Source organism: Camellia sinensis, chromosome 4 (genome assembly GCF_055761805.1).
Source record: "Camellia sinensis isolate YWXY chromosome 4, ASM5576180v1, whole genome shotgun sequence".
NCBI lineage: Eukaryota > Viridiplantae > Streptophyta > Magnoliopsida > Ericales > Theaceae > Camellia > Camellia sinensis.
Window position 1 is genome coordinate 125,258,189 of NC_138964.1, and position 14,731 is coordinate 125,272,919.

The 14,731-nt window shown below is 33.6% G+C and overlaps 1 protein-coding gene and 1 pseudogene across 1 annotated transcript; one reads left to right on the forward strand and one right to left on the reverse strand.

The window, feature by feature from the left end:
* The first annotated feature begins 320 nt into the window (after window positions 1-320).
* On the forward strand, window positions 321-3,917 carry LOC114263098 (acetylornithine aminotransferase, mitochondrial). The gene is made up of 3 exons (XM_082866143.1): window positions 321-990; window positions 1,947-2,381; window positions 3,256-3,917. Exons 1-3 carry the CDS (start codon window positions 595-597, stop codon window positions 3,793-3,795), a joined length of 1,371 nt encoding a protein of 456 aa, XP_082722269.1. The 5' UTR covers window positions 321-594; the 3' UTR covers window positions 3,796-3,917.
* A 9,465-nt stretch (window positions 3,918-13,382) lies between these two features.
* On the reverse strand, window positions 13,383-14,105 carry LOC145824025 (secreted RxLR effector protein 161 pseudogene; annotated as a pseudogene).
* Window positions 14,106-14,731: the final 626 nt, after the last annotated feature.

The following is a 14,731-nucleotide window of genomic DNA, read 5'->3' on the forward strand; positions in this document are numbered from 1 at the left end:
GGGAGTAAATTGATATAAACTAATAGTTCAGGGTCTTAGTGTAATTAATCCAACAATAAATAACAATAAATTTACTAAAAAAAAAACCAAAAACAACAAAATTCAAAAAAGAGTAATGCTAGAGATCCCAAATATTCTACTAAAAATTTTATCAAATGTCTCACATGGGTGCGAGACTCACATAATGTGGGTCCATATGGGTCCCACACCCATGTGAGATATTTGGTAAAAGGATTCACATAATGTGGGTCCATATGGGTCCCACACCCATGTAAGATATTTAGTAAAACTTTAGATAGAATTTTTGAGACCTCTAGCATTTTTGTTCCAAAAAAAAAAGCAAGCTCCAAAGGCTCCAAAGACGAAAGAGAGAAGTTTCATGGAGACCACTCTCATTCAAGAATATACGTAACAACTTACGTCAAACTTCTTCAATACCATCATTCTCTTCACATTTGCAATAATCTTCTCAAACTTTCCATTTTTACCTCTCAAATTTTCACTTCCTAAAAGTCCAATCTTTCTTCCCCAATTTTTCATCTATTTAAGCCACCAATCCTCACATAATCCAATTCAAGTATCAATTTCATAACCATGAGCTCAATTCATCTCTTCCTCAAGCCTTCGATTTCTCATGCTGTGACTAATCTTCGCCGTTCGATCAAGCTCCAAAATGGCGGAAGAGTGATCGCTTGTGCTACTGTGGACTTTCGAGCACCAGATTCTACGGCAGCGGCGGCGGCGGAGAGCAAGGCGGTGATGGAGGCGGAGGCTAGGGTTTTGGTGGGGACATACGTGAGAGCTCCGGTAGTGATATCGATGGGGAAGGGTTGTAAAGTGTATGATCCAGAAGGGAAAGAGTATTTGGATATGACGTCAGGGATTGCTGTGAATGCGCTAGGGCATGGAGATCCTGATTGGGTTAGAGCTGTTACAGAGCAAGCCAATTTGCTCACTCATGTCAGCAATGTCTTCTATTCCATTCCTCAGGTGAAAATTTTCTCTTAAATGTTTTTATTTTTAATTTTTAATGTCGTTTGATTGTGTTGATGAGTGTTGGATATATGTTTGGATTGGAGATGTTGAATGAAGTTTAAGGTTTACAATGCTCTGTTGTTGAAGAGGAAGAACTGATTGTGATTTGATTCTGTTTTCATATATATATATATATATATTTTTGAAATTTTGAAAAAAATACATTTTCATGTCATATTCATTTTTGTGCAAAAACAATTTTTAACTATTCAAAAACTTACCTTTTTGTTTTGTTTTGTTTTTGTTTTTTTTTTTCTTTCTAAAAAGTGGCTTGTTTTCGGAAAAATTTCCCAAAAACTATTTTCAGAAAACATTTCGCCGAACAAGTCTGTGTTTCCTGAAAGTGAAAACAGAAAACGAAAACACAAATTATTTCTTCAATCCATTGAGTTTTCTTTCTTTTCAGTTGAAACTTTATATCTTTCAAGCAATTAGAGCATCTTCGATCCTTCCATCAAATCTTCATCAAAATCTATTTGAAATTCCCCTCCTATCCCAAATTTCCCTTTTCATCAAATTTGATGAAAAAACTATCATCTCCAATGCTCCATCTTTTTAAATTTTCATCAAATTCAAATTTGATAAGGATATGATGAGTTTTCAATTTGATTTTTATTTTTATTTTTAAAATGACTCCCTTGATTTGATGAACATTTGATGAAAGGGGAGATGATTTATGAGCACTTTTTCATCAAATTAAATTTGATGAAAGAAAAGGGGAAGGATTGGAGATGCTTAATTTTAATCAAGAAAGGTTATTCAAATTTAGCTCAAGCGATTTTATATTCAGAGAAATTTCGTACTCCCTATAAACATTGTCTTCTCTATAAACATAGCTTTCTTGGTTTCCTGGTTAGTGCTCCTACTTTTGGTATATCCATCATAGAGAAGCAAATGGTTTATTTCTGTAGGTGGAGCTCGCAAAACGTCTAATTGCTTGTTCTTTTGCCGATCGCGTCTTTTTCTCGAACAGCGGAACCGAAGCAAATGAAGCTGCTATTAAATTTGCAAGAAAGTTCCAAAAGTTTTCGCATCCTGACATGAAATATCCACCAACAGAGTTCATCTCATTTAGCAATAGCTTCCATGGGAGAACCATGGGTGCTCTTGCTTTGACTAGCAAAGAGCATTACAGAACTCCTTTTGAACCTGTCATGCCTGGAGTCACTTTCTTAGAGTATGGCAATATTCAAGCCGCAGAAGAACTGATTCGGTGTGGCAAGATTGCTGCAGTATTTGTGGAACCTATCCAAGGTGAGGGTGGCATATACAGTGCCACCAAGGAGTTCTTACAAGCCCTTCGTAAAGCTTGTGATGATGCTGGCTCTCTCCTGGTTTTTGACGAGGTATGGAGTTTTCTTTTGGAGATAAGTTTGTTATATACATATCAGTTTGTGTGTTCAAGTTGTTTTATCATGTGATCAACACACAATGACTTACAGATTACAAAAATAATGGACTTGATCGCCTAATTCACTAATATTATAATTTTTTGATAAACTCAAGGCAGGTAGGTTTCTTCGAGGACAAGTAATGAGATTTGCTGTATTGCCCTTGTACAGGATTATAGGAAGGAAAATTTGTTGAACTGTATTTCAGTAGTTAATTGGTAACCACCTTTTTTTTTCTTTCGAGGAAGCGATTTATTAAAAGCCCAAGCTGGGCAGTCAAAGCTGAGGACACAGAAAACTTGAGGTTTTGATATAGCATAGAGTGTTTTGCTCAGTTTAAACTCTGTATGACATGGGAAATAATGGACTTCCTCAGTTTGATATAGCATTGTGTTCACCCTTCTGTTGTTGAATATGGTAGCAGGCATGTCTGGTTCATATCTCAGAACCTGTTGAATATTTATGCAGATGTATCAAAGTCATAGCAGATTATTTGTATTTATGTTGCCGGCCACATTTGATGGGACTTAAGGGTTAGTATGGTTTGGTTTAGTAACATTAGTATCCCAATGTGAGAGAGAATAAAAGAGGAAGAATACTGGATCTGCTATGTTATTCTACTATTTCTTGTGGCTATGATGATAATTTTAGTCCATTGATTGACTAATTCCTAGGGAATATCATGAGATCTGAATGAAATAAATGACATCTTTAATTAACAGATAGTCATTGAAAAGCATTGGTTTTATTATTTTCGTTTAATAAATTCTCTTATTCATATTATCCGTATTTTGTATTGATGTGCTTTTAATCTGTCTTATTTTCTTAGGTTCAATGTGGATTGGGCCGAACTGGTTATCTGTGGGCACATGAATCCTACGGTGTATTCCCAGATATAATGACTCTTGCTAAACCTCTTGCCGGAGGTCTACCCATTGGAGCAGCATTAGTAAGCGAGAAGGTTGCCGCTGCCATAAATTTCGGAGATCATGGAAGTACTTTTGCCGGTGGGCCCCTCATTTGCAACGCTGGCATAGCTGTTCTTGATAAAATCTCAAACCCAGGATTCCTAGCTAGTGTCTCCAAGAAAGGCAAGTATTTCAAGGAAATTTTAATGCAGAAGCTGGGAGGAAACTTGCATGTGAGAGAGGTACGAGGAATGGGCCTTATTATCGGAATAGAGCTCAATGTGTCTGCCTCACCGCTCGTGGATGCATGTCGTGATTCAGGTCTTCTTATATTGACTGCAGGGAAAGGAAATGTCGTTAGGCTTGTGCCGCCATTGGTTGTTTCTGGGCAGGAACTGGACCATGCGGCTGAGATATTGCTCGAGTGTTTGCCAGTGCTTGATGAGAGTAACTCAAGCTAGAAGGAAGACGATTACAGTGTATTGTTACTCATAAGAAATTTACAGGGCTTGTGTGACTCATAGATATTAGCTATGTAGCCTAATACCTAATAAAGTGAAAAATCTCCAGATATTTAGTCAAATTTGTGTGTTCAACTCTTAATTTCCTGGTCTGGCTGCTCATGTTTCAGCTTAGAAAGTTAGAATTCACGAGACCCAGCAAACCAAATGTGATAATTTAATACATCTACTGAAATTTTTTCAAAGCCTACTATGTTGAAAAAATGAAAAAATAAAACTCATTATTTTTATATGATTTTTTCATTTTTGGGTGGAATTTTTTTTAGGGTAAATTGTACTAACCTCCCCTGGCATTTGAAGAGAAGAAAAGGCAGTAAGTCTCACTAGTTTTATCTGTTGGAATTATAGTTTTTATAGACTTATTTTAGGCGAACTTTGAGCTCAAATTTGAGTGGGGATCACACGTCTTTTGGGGTGGGTTCAAAGAGGTGACGTGTTTCTTGTCGCATGGCAAGTCACACGGTGAAAACAGTTCGTCAAAACTATTTATGAGTGAATTGGATGGTAAAGACAGTTCGTCAAAATTATTTATGAGTGAATTGGAAGTTGACGTCGTTTTCGGGTTCATGCAATGAACAATTAAAGAGTCAATAGTGGGTTTCCTTGAAATGTTCGTCCCACATTGAAATTTGAAGAGAACTTGTGTGTATAAAAATTTTAGGTGGCAACACTTCGGTTAAATTTTAAGGGACACCCAAGTTTGTAGAAGGGAAAAGTTATGGTCGAAGTGACCTTTGGCTCAAACCACCACCAACATGCGCGCACTGCCGCTGTGTCGGATGTGAGTTGTGGGTTGGGTCAATTCTAATATTATTTTTTTGAACAAAACTTATTTGAATTTTTCTAAAAATTATTGTGAAAAAAATTTATTTTTTCTGAACGAAATTAATTCAAAATTTATGCCAAATTTGAATTCAAATTTTATATCCAACTTTGTACCTCTTCCAGTCCAAAATTCCCAACATATTAAACTGTTTTTAATAGATTTAAACTGCCAGCAGTTATCTGTTCAAAACAGTTTCTGCATCTATTCATTTCAAAACAGATCAGTTCATTTGAATTTCATACATGTTCGGATAGATCTGAATGGTCACCAATCTGCCTATAAAAGCAGACCATTTCCAGCATTTCCAACATCCAGAAATTTGTTTTTTCTCTTCCCGGTTTTGCTCTATGTGTGCATTGTTCTTCATACTAGTTTTTAGGAAAAAATTCTGAGAGTATAGAACACATGTTTGGTTTGCCGTACAGATTGTTTGGAGTGCTACTACAATCTGTGAAGATCATTGTATCTTCGGAGATAAATGCCATTTATTCGTAAGTACCGAAGCGGGCGAATTTGTTTTAAGGATAGAGTGTTATACACTCAATTTGATCGTTTTTATTACTTATTTATTTCGGTAAAATAAATTTTGTAAGTAATTTATTTTATTTGTTTGATTTGGTTTCACATTATTTATTTTACATAGAAGATTGTTCCAATAATATCTAGGGGTGTAACTCGGGCATATTAGTTAGGGTTGGAGGGTTGCCTAGGCTTGACCCGAATTGTGTTTGAAAGTGCTCAAGCCCGCCCACGCCTGACCATCAACCTGAGCTTGGCTACCCAAGCCTGGAGCAAACTACATAATCTGAACTCGGGTTAGTTGAATTGCTCAAATTTCCCAATTGAATAGATAAATAACAAAAAAAAAAAAAAAAATTCAGATCATGAGTGATTCAATAACAATCATGTACTAAATAAAAAAATAATAATTAATTCATCTTCACAACATCCAAATAGAATTAAATCATAAAAGAAGGAAATTTCTAAACAATCCATTAAAAAATTAAATCATGCCTACACAAAAATTTGTCCAAACTTTCTGCAAGTAAACCATTACTTCTATAAAAATGATTTTTTTTTATAGTTTCTACCTACAAATCCAACAAAACAAGCATAGAAGACAACTTTATCAAGAGTTTTAGAGAGAGAAACTGAGGGATATAGTATGGAACCCAACTCAACACTCTCTCTGGGAAAAAAAAGAAGAAAAAAATTACAAATTTACAAAAGGATACATGAGAGAGAGAGAGAAAGGGAAATGACAGCAATGAGGAAGAGGGGGTGGTCTCTTTGTCCAAAAGAAGACAAAGTGAAAGCAAAGGGGGCAGCCCTACTTGGTTGCCTACTCCACAAAGCAAAATTCCATTTATAACCTCTGAAGCAAAATTCCATTTATACTCCACAAAGCCCACGCTTATACATATACTATATAATTTTTATAATATATAAAATGCAACTAGGATTTGGGTTGCTCGGTTTACACACAACCTCTATTCAGGCCCAACCCAAATTACAATTCAGGCTTCAAAATTTGTCCAAGCCTGTCTAGATTACAAAATATTATTGCTCAAGTCCTAAAACAACTTAGGTTGGGCACGCGTTGCTTGAGTTGAGCTTGTCTGAGTTGCACTCCTAATTTTATCATAATCACATTGGATTCCCTTCTTAATTCATATAAAATTTGGCCTCATTTTTTTCATAAATTCGATAGTTGGATGAATAAAAAAATAAATATTGAAATATATATTTTACCTTGTGTATCTTTGCGTTTTTATACCATCTACATTAGTTTTGGACTATTTAACTTTATTAAAAGAGAGATTGGTGTAATTATATCAAAATTATGGGACTTGTTATATTTTTTTCTAAATTTTAAAGGAGATCAATGTAATTCCTTATTTTTTTATTTTATTTATGTATTTGGCTTTTGATAATGAAAAACTTTTGAAACTTTTTAGATATACATTTTGTATTAGTGAAATGATCATTTGGTATTAGTGATGATATTGAAAAAAAAAAAATTAAAATGAATGATTGAGATATTTTGATTTTTGTTTGTGAGTTTTGATTTTATTTTTAATTATTTACGTGTTATTTGATTTTAAAATATGATATGAAAAGTGTAAATATTTAAATTATATTTAATTTTTTTTTTTTTTTTTTGTAATAATAAATAAGTCAGGTCGGTATTGATTCGTAACTTCTCCTATGTAGTACTGCCTTAGCCAGTCTATATGGACTGTATTGGTGGGTCCATGACAACTAGGCCCAAGGTCAACAACTTCAGAAGTTATTATAGTCCCCTCCCAAAAAAAAAAAAAAAAATGTGCCCGACATATGATACATGGAAGAAAAAAGTCATAAGATATGGAGAAAGAAAATTATTTGAGGGCCTGAAATCAGGGGTTTGAATTTGGCTTGAAACGACGTTATTTTGGGTTTAAATTTTTTTTTTCTTCCTTTTCTTGCTTGTTTTTTCTTTTTCTTCCTTCTTCTGTTACAGGGGCGAGGCGAGGCGAGGCGAGAGAGAGAAAGGAGAGGAGAGAAAAGAGAGAGAGAGAGAAAGAGAGAGAGAGACAGAGAGATAGAGGAACCTTCGATCAGTGGAGGGAAGCCGTGGAACTGATGGTGGTGATCGTCGCCGATCGCCACTTTCTCTGTTTTCTGTATTTTTTTTTCTAGTGGATCTGGATGTGTTGATGATTTGGATTTGAGTTTAATTTTGGTTTAATATTTGACTTTGGATTTTGGTTTGATCTCTCTCTCTCTGGTTTTACTGGGTTTGTTGATTTTTTTTTTGATTTTTTGTTTTTGATTTTGATTCAATAACTCTCTCAATTGAAAGTTCAAAACGGAAGGAAGAAGGGAAGGGAAAGAAGAAGGCAGGAGAGAAGGGAAGGAAGAAGGCAGGGGGATGAAGAAGAAAAGACAAAAAAAAAAAAATTCAAATTCTTCTTCTTCTTCTGGTTTTGCTTCCTCTTCTTCTTCTTCTTCTCTTCTTCCAGCGAGAAAGAAAAAAAAAAATTGAAACCCAAAATGACGTCGCTTTGGGTTTCGAGCCAAATTCGGGCATGAATAAATCGGGCTCTGTAACGGGACTGATGGAGAAATTTGTCAATAACTGTCACTTTCTTTCAATTTTTGTTTGGCATACATACCACATCAACCTAATGAAGAAAAAAGTCATAATATATGGAGAGATTTTAAAAATTTTGCCAATAGCTATCACTTTCTTTAAATTTTTGTTTGGCACACTACATTAACATGAATCATGATGATGTGATGCAGTGAACTAGTTAATAATTTCTCCTTCAACTTGCACTTGTTCACTTAAAATACATCTCTTAGACCATCTTCAATACGACACTTTTTCCTTCATTAAATTTAAATTTGATGAAAAAAGTAACTTTTTATTGCTCCAATTGTTTCATCAAACCAATATCAAATCCAAGATATGCTACAGTTTTCCTTAAATTAAAGATGGCTGTGGTTTTTACCAATTAATTATTCAGAGCTGTTGGAGTTGCAGGTAGTATAACACCACCGGACAATAGGCCGGATGTTCCTCAGATGACCACTTCTGTGAAAAATTGCCTATAACATATTTCAGATTTGAGTGAAAATTACATTGGCTGGTTAACCGATTGGACGTCCTCCCGTTCAACCAGTGATTTGATGACAGTCCGTTGGAGCGCGTGATATCAGATGGAGTTTTTACTCAATTTTTTACTCAAATTTGTTGAAAAAAAAAGAGAGAAAAAGATACAACATTGGAGATGCTCTTAAGAAATACCAACCCAATGTTCACTTTTAATTCTAGCTTCTTTGGTTAATAGGATTAAGAGTGAGAGAATTAGCAATCTATAAAATTATTGTAGAATTGGTTATCTAATTGGATTAGTAGAATAAATAATTTCATATTTTCTACATTTGTTTTGCATTTTTAGTTGTAAGATTAAAAAATATAGGTTAATTTTGTCAAAGAGAAAGTCTATTTGGATCTAATTCGAGTAACAAGAGTCACAACTATACACTGAAATGTGGATTAATAATCTCAATCCTATGCTATAATGTGCACGATCAATTAGGCCTTGTGAGAACAATTTTAAGAGAAATTATCATTGTATCCCTTCTCTCTTATCAGGCCCAAAAATATGAAACTCCTTAAGATCAAATATGTGACCGTAAACCCCCTTGCAATCAAAGATGGGCAATTACTTGTAACTACTGTGAGGAGAACGTGTGTTCTACTTAGTCCCACAACTTTTTACATAGATCCAAAAGTCTTAAGGAGTCTTCCTTTTTTATCATTCTCTTTCTGATATACGCTCACTGGCAACCGGTAACCAATGACCACCATCACTTGGGGTTCACCGGCAACTACCGACCATCGACTTTTTGCTTCGTCCTCACCGACGGTGAATGAGATGAATTTCCAACGATGTTCCCGACATAGATCTACTAAGACTTGGCCAACACAAGACAAGACTCACCAAAATATTTAGATTTTGAGTAGATCTAAGTAGATCTACATCAAATTTGGCCAGATCTAACCCAAAAAATGGTTGCTTCTCTCTATGTCTGTCTCTTTCCTTTGACCTTTCCGAATTTTTTTTTTTGCTCTGCTACACACTTCTCTTTCCTTGTTTTAATGAAGAAAATTTTCAAAATTTTTAATTTTTTTTTGAATTTTAGTTACAGGTGGTAAAATTGTAAAATTTTATAATTTTGAAGATACCTTTCTACTTTCTTCTATGACTCTAGCCTTTTTTTTCTCGTTATTAAAACAATAAAAAAATAAAAACAAAATAGCAAATATTGATAAATTGAAAAATTATAAACCCTTAGAAACTACTAATCTGAGATTTGCATGTGAATTTGTGTTTTGATAAATTGCAAACGAGCAAACTATTAATTTTTGCAGTTTTGAAACTGCAAATTTATGCAATTTGATAAGCAATAAATTCCAACTCTAAATTTTCATAATTTTGTGAACTGAAAATTATGTGCTATGTATGATAAAGAGTTATTTTTCGTATTTTGTGATGTTGGAGAGAATGTGCTTAAATTTTGCTATGTTTTCGTTTTAATTTCTTAATTTCTTTTTTTTTTCTGGTGGTGTTCTAGACATTTTGGTGAGTCTCCGACGATGTTTTAAATGTCCAACGACGTTTTGGACATTTCGACGACTTTCGAAAACTTTTGGGTGACTTTCCAGCATTGTTGAACATTTCGGTGATTATTAGACGGAAGTCCAGCAATGGTCCAACGCTAGTAGGATGTGACAACGTCTTTAAATTAAAATAATAATAATAATAAGATTTTTGGGTAACAATTAAAAATATGTAGGACTAATTGGTACAAGTATTTTGTTTTGGGATTAGATGAGTTTTGAAATTTTCAAATAAGACTTCCAAATCAGTGCCCCATTAGAGACAAACGTAGGATTCTAACTTTAAGAGTGAATAATTAAGGCTTATTTTACCATTAATATATATATATATATATATATTTTAAAATCCATAGGTGATGAAAGTCTATATAATTTAAAAATATTCTTAATTAAATATTAAATTAAGAAAAAAAATTCAAAACTTTGGGATGGTGTCATGTCCAAATGTCCAAAATATCCTTCTTCTTCATCTTTCTTTTTTTTTTTTGTTCTTTTTTTTTTTTCAAAAAAGAAATGAGAAAAGAAAATAAATCCTTAATTTTCCCTTTCAATAATCTTCCCACCTCCACATCGACCATATGTGTTTTTGGGCCTAACAAGAGTGGTAAAATGTAATTTCCAATAATTTTATGTTTGTGGTAAGGAAATTTTTTTAGTATAATTCAATACCTGCATATTCCTAATAAAAAACATGTCATAACTAGTGCCACAAGTTAAATTAACTTGTCTGGGTAAAAAATTAATCTCAACACTTGTGAGTGGGCAAGTTGAGTCCAAAGATGGTTAATTGGGAAGAGGATTAGAAGAGAAGAGATAATGGTGTTGTGATTGCTAGCTCTAAGGAAGGGAAAGTGAAATTAAAGTTTCACCTTCAAATTATTTGAAGTGCTTTCTACCGAATCAAACAACTATTACTATATTAGTTTCAATAATATATAAAAAACAAAAAGAAATTGTAAAAAATATTTTAGGGTTAAAAATTTTTCTGTTGAAACAAACTAAGTGTTATGGTCCTAAGTCTCATATGAGTTCTATATTAATGAATGATGAGATTATCATTTGTATTATCACCAATTATAAATAATTTTTTAAATAACATATTATGATAATAATTTTTATATACATATTAATTGAATGAATCTCGTCACTCATTTTTATTATCAATGTAATAAAATACATTATATAAAAAATAAAATTTCATATAACATGCCAGCCTTAAAAGCGGTCAATAAAAAGTGGAAAAAAAAAATTAAAAAATTTAAAATTTTAATATAATTTTTGCAAATTTATTAAAAAAAATTGGTGAATAATTTACTCTAGCAATTGTCTAAGGCATTAGGTCCAGTGATTTTCTTTTTTATTTTTTGTTGGTGAAAGGTTTACCCTTTCTAAAATAGTTTGATGAGAAGTCTTTGAAGACATTTATTTTCAACTTTAACCCTTAATTTATCTATTAACATTTTTTTTATCCATTGACTTTTTGTTGGTTGTTTGTTCAAATTTATATTTATTTGTTTAATTTTTTTTAATCTATTCAAATTTTTTCCACTTATCTTTTTAAAATTTGGTTATCTATTGAAATTTACCACCTGAACTCCTGAATTTTTACTATCTATTCAAATGTTTTTTATGTTCTAATTTTTTTATCTGTTAAAATAGCATTTGTTGTCTGTTGCAACAGATCTGATCTATTGAAAAAGATCTAATCTTTCGCACTCTCTCCATAAGAAGAAAGTAGAAGAAAATTAAATCAAATTAAAATCAGATCTTTTTTTTTTTATCTGATATTTTTCACTATATCCATAAGAAGAAGAAGAAAAAGAAAAAAGGAACGAACTACTCTATTGCAAAGTTTCATCATCATCAATATCAATAATAACAACAACAACAACTACTACTACAAGACTTAGATCTAGAGAGAGAGAGAAAGAGAGACATCAAACAAACATGTATATCTATATATATATCGATGATGCTGATGAAGAGATCTAGATCTGTAGCTCCAGCGTGGTGACGATGGGAGTCTCACTCATTCTAAAGCAAAAACCTAACCCACTCAGGCAATCACTTGATCGTAAACACGTACTTCATCAAGGAAAGACGATTGATAGCTGAAATCGATGACATCAATACACCATTTGGAGAGAAGAGGTTGAAAACCCTAGAAGCGAGCTCAGAATCGACTGAGTCGATCCAGCCTATAGAGGACTAGGGAGTCTGGTGAGGTGGTGACTCGATTACGTCGCACACGGTGCGCGATCTACTGCGGCGTTTGTAGCGGCGAGAGGAAGAGAGAGAGAGAAATGAGAGATAGTGTTGTGTTAAGAAAAAATAAAGAATGGAAAATAACGGCTTTAAGGCACGATGAATCGTTTTCTTTAAGGCGAAATTTGCACCCACTCGTTAGAGTTTGCTAAAAGGTTCCTACCAAATTGGCTCCAGGATACAACAAAGCCAAAATCTACAAATAGCAATTCTGGAGGTTTTCTATAGAACTAATACAATAAACTGTAACTGACTGAAGCAAAGAAAAAGGGAAGAAAAAGAAGAGATACCAAAATGCAATGGATCTTAGGCATTTTATAGAAATAGAGGAGATACAACTTGAAAAAACATGTATGTTCAATCTAAATGAACATACCTGTTCGATTCAAAATAAAATTGAAAAACTGAAAATGATAATTATTATTTAGTGTATCTTGGCACATGTTGTCATTAGTAGATCAATCGCATCGCACGTGCCACGTGTCCAAGTGCCAAGTGCGCCTCTAAAGCGCCACATTGTGTCACTACCTACGCCATGCACACACGCGCTTGTGCACTCCAATGCTCTAGCACTTGGAGCACATGGGATCCTCTCTCTTTATCTTGTACTAAGACAATAGTCCAAATGAGTATCTTATTAATATACCTACAAAATTATCTCTCCACATTCGATGTGGGACTTCCCTTATTAACTATTACAACCTATTTACTTTGAACTCTCAAAGTATAATAATCCCCCACTAGGTTGTAATACTAAAAATTAAGCAATAGTCAGTTTTGACAAGTTCATGAATACAAGAAGGTGTCTTTCGAACTAAACCTTCAATTAATGTAAGCTTTCCAAAGTTTTGACGAAGATAATGGTGGTTGTTGCTTAAACCATAACTTCTTTGTGTCAGAACCACCACATATATGACTTTGTCTAGTTTAAATGAAAGGTTCTGATATCTTGAAGCACATTTTATGGCCATGTGCTACGTCCTGGTTTCATGAACATTTACAAGAATTAAACCCAAAATCTTGTTAGGAGCGACACCACTCTCTATGCTCATATAGGTGAAGTTAACGTATGTGTCCTTGTTATCCAGACACCATTAAAACTTCATTAAGAGTATTTAACTCAACCTCCTCTTCACTTGTAACACTCTGCATTGAACATTCTGCGCGACATAAAATTTTAGTGTTTATTAAATCATTAGTAACTTGTTATTATCCATTAAACCTTATTAGTAGTTTTGTTAAAGTAAGGTTGGGTTTCTATTACTAGTGACATTCTTCAAAAGGTTTAAGCCCCATAGCTAAAGTGGTTGCCATTACCATTTCTCTTGTCAAGCCTTTGGTAAATGGATCTGCTAAATTGTTGCTTGTCCTTACATATGTAATGGTAATAATTCCATCTTTAATTAGTTGTTTGACATATTCACATCTCATACTAATATGTCTAGACTTACCATTATAAATATTGCTATAAGCTCTAGCCAACGTAGCTTGACTGTCGCAATGCAAAGAAATGGCTGATATTGGTTGTGGCCACAATTCTATATTTAACAACATATTTCATAGCCATTCTACTTCTTTGTCATCTGCTGCCAATGCTATGAATTCTGGCTCTATAGTAGAATGTGAAATACAAGTTTGCTTCTTTGAAGCCCATGAAACAACACTTCCACCTAAAGTAAAAATCCATCCACTAGTGGACTTGTTATCACCTGCACTTGTGATCCAACTAGCATCAATATAACCTTCTAGAACAGCTAGCAATTTCGAATGAAACAGTCCAAGTCTAGAAGTCCACTTTAGATATCCAAGTACTCATTCAATTGCTTTCCAATGATCTATACTTGGATTAGAAGTATACCTTGAAAGTTTGCTTACTGCAAATGCTATATCTGGTTTAGTACAATGCATGGCATACATAAGACTTCCAATAGCACTTGCATAGTCAAGTTGAGCAACTGCTCTTTCTGAATTTATTGTTAATTTCATACTGGAATCAAAAGGAGTATTTGCTTCTTTAATCTTAAGATGCTTAAACTTTTCAAGCACTTTTCCAATGTAATGTGATTGACTTAGAGCAAAACCCCCCACTATGTCTCTTAACTTTGATTCCCAAGATAGTATCTACTTAATTACGATGTTTCTTCTTAAACTTTGAAGTAAGACATTTCTTAGTTTCTGCTATACCTTTCATATTGGTGCCAAATATTAGCACATCATCAACATAAAGACATATAAGCACCCCATATTACTTAGTGAATTTTAAATAAATACACTTGTCAATAAAATTATGTTTGAAATCATTTGATAGTATTATGGAATCTTGAATGAATTTATCTTCAATAAATTCAACATCTTTAGATTCAACTATAACTTTAGACTCTAAGTCCAATAAACGATATGCTTTTGACCTTTATGTATATCCTACAAATATACTCCTTAAGGCCCTTGGTCCCAATTTCGTTCTTTTTGGATCAGGAACTCGATAGAATGCTAAACACCCCCACACTTTGAGGTGTTCCAAATTTGGTTTTCTACTCTTCCATAATTCATATGGAGAAGAAACCAATTTCCTAGATGGTATTCTGTTATGAATATAACAAGCTGTGAGTAAC

Excerpts from the sequence above, each read along its gene's own strand:
- LOC114263098 (XM_082866143.1), top strand. The coding sequence starts at position 595 with ATGAGCTCAATTCATCTCTTCCTCAAGCCTTCGATTTCTCATGCTGTG. Across the intron at positions 991-1,946 it reads TCTTCTATTCCATTCCTCAG|GTGGAGCTCGCAAAACGTCT; the intron begins GTGAAAATTTTC and ends TTATTTCTGTAG. Across the intron at positions 2,382-3,255 it reads CTCTCCTGGTTTTTGACGAG|GTTCAATGTGGATTGGGCCG; the intron begins GTATGGAGTTTT and ends TTATTTTCTTAG.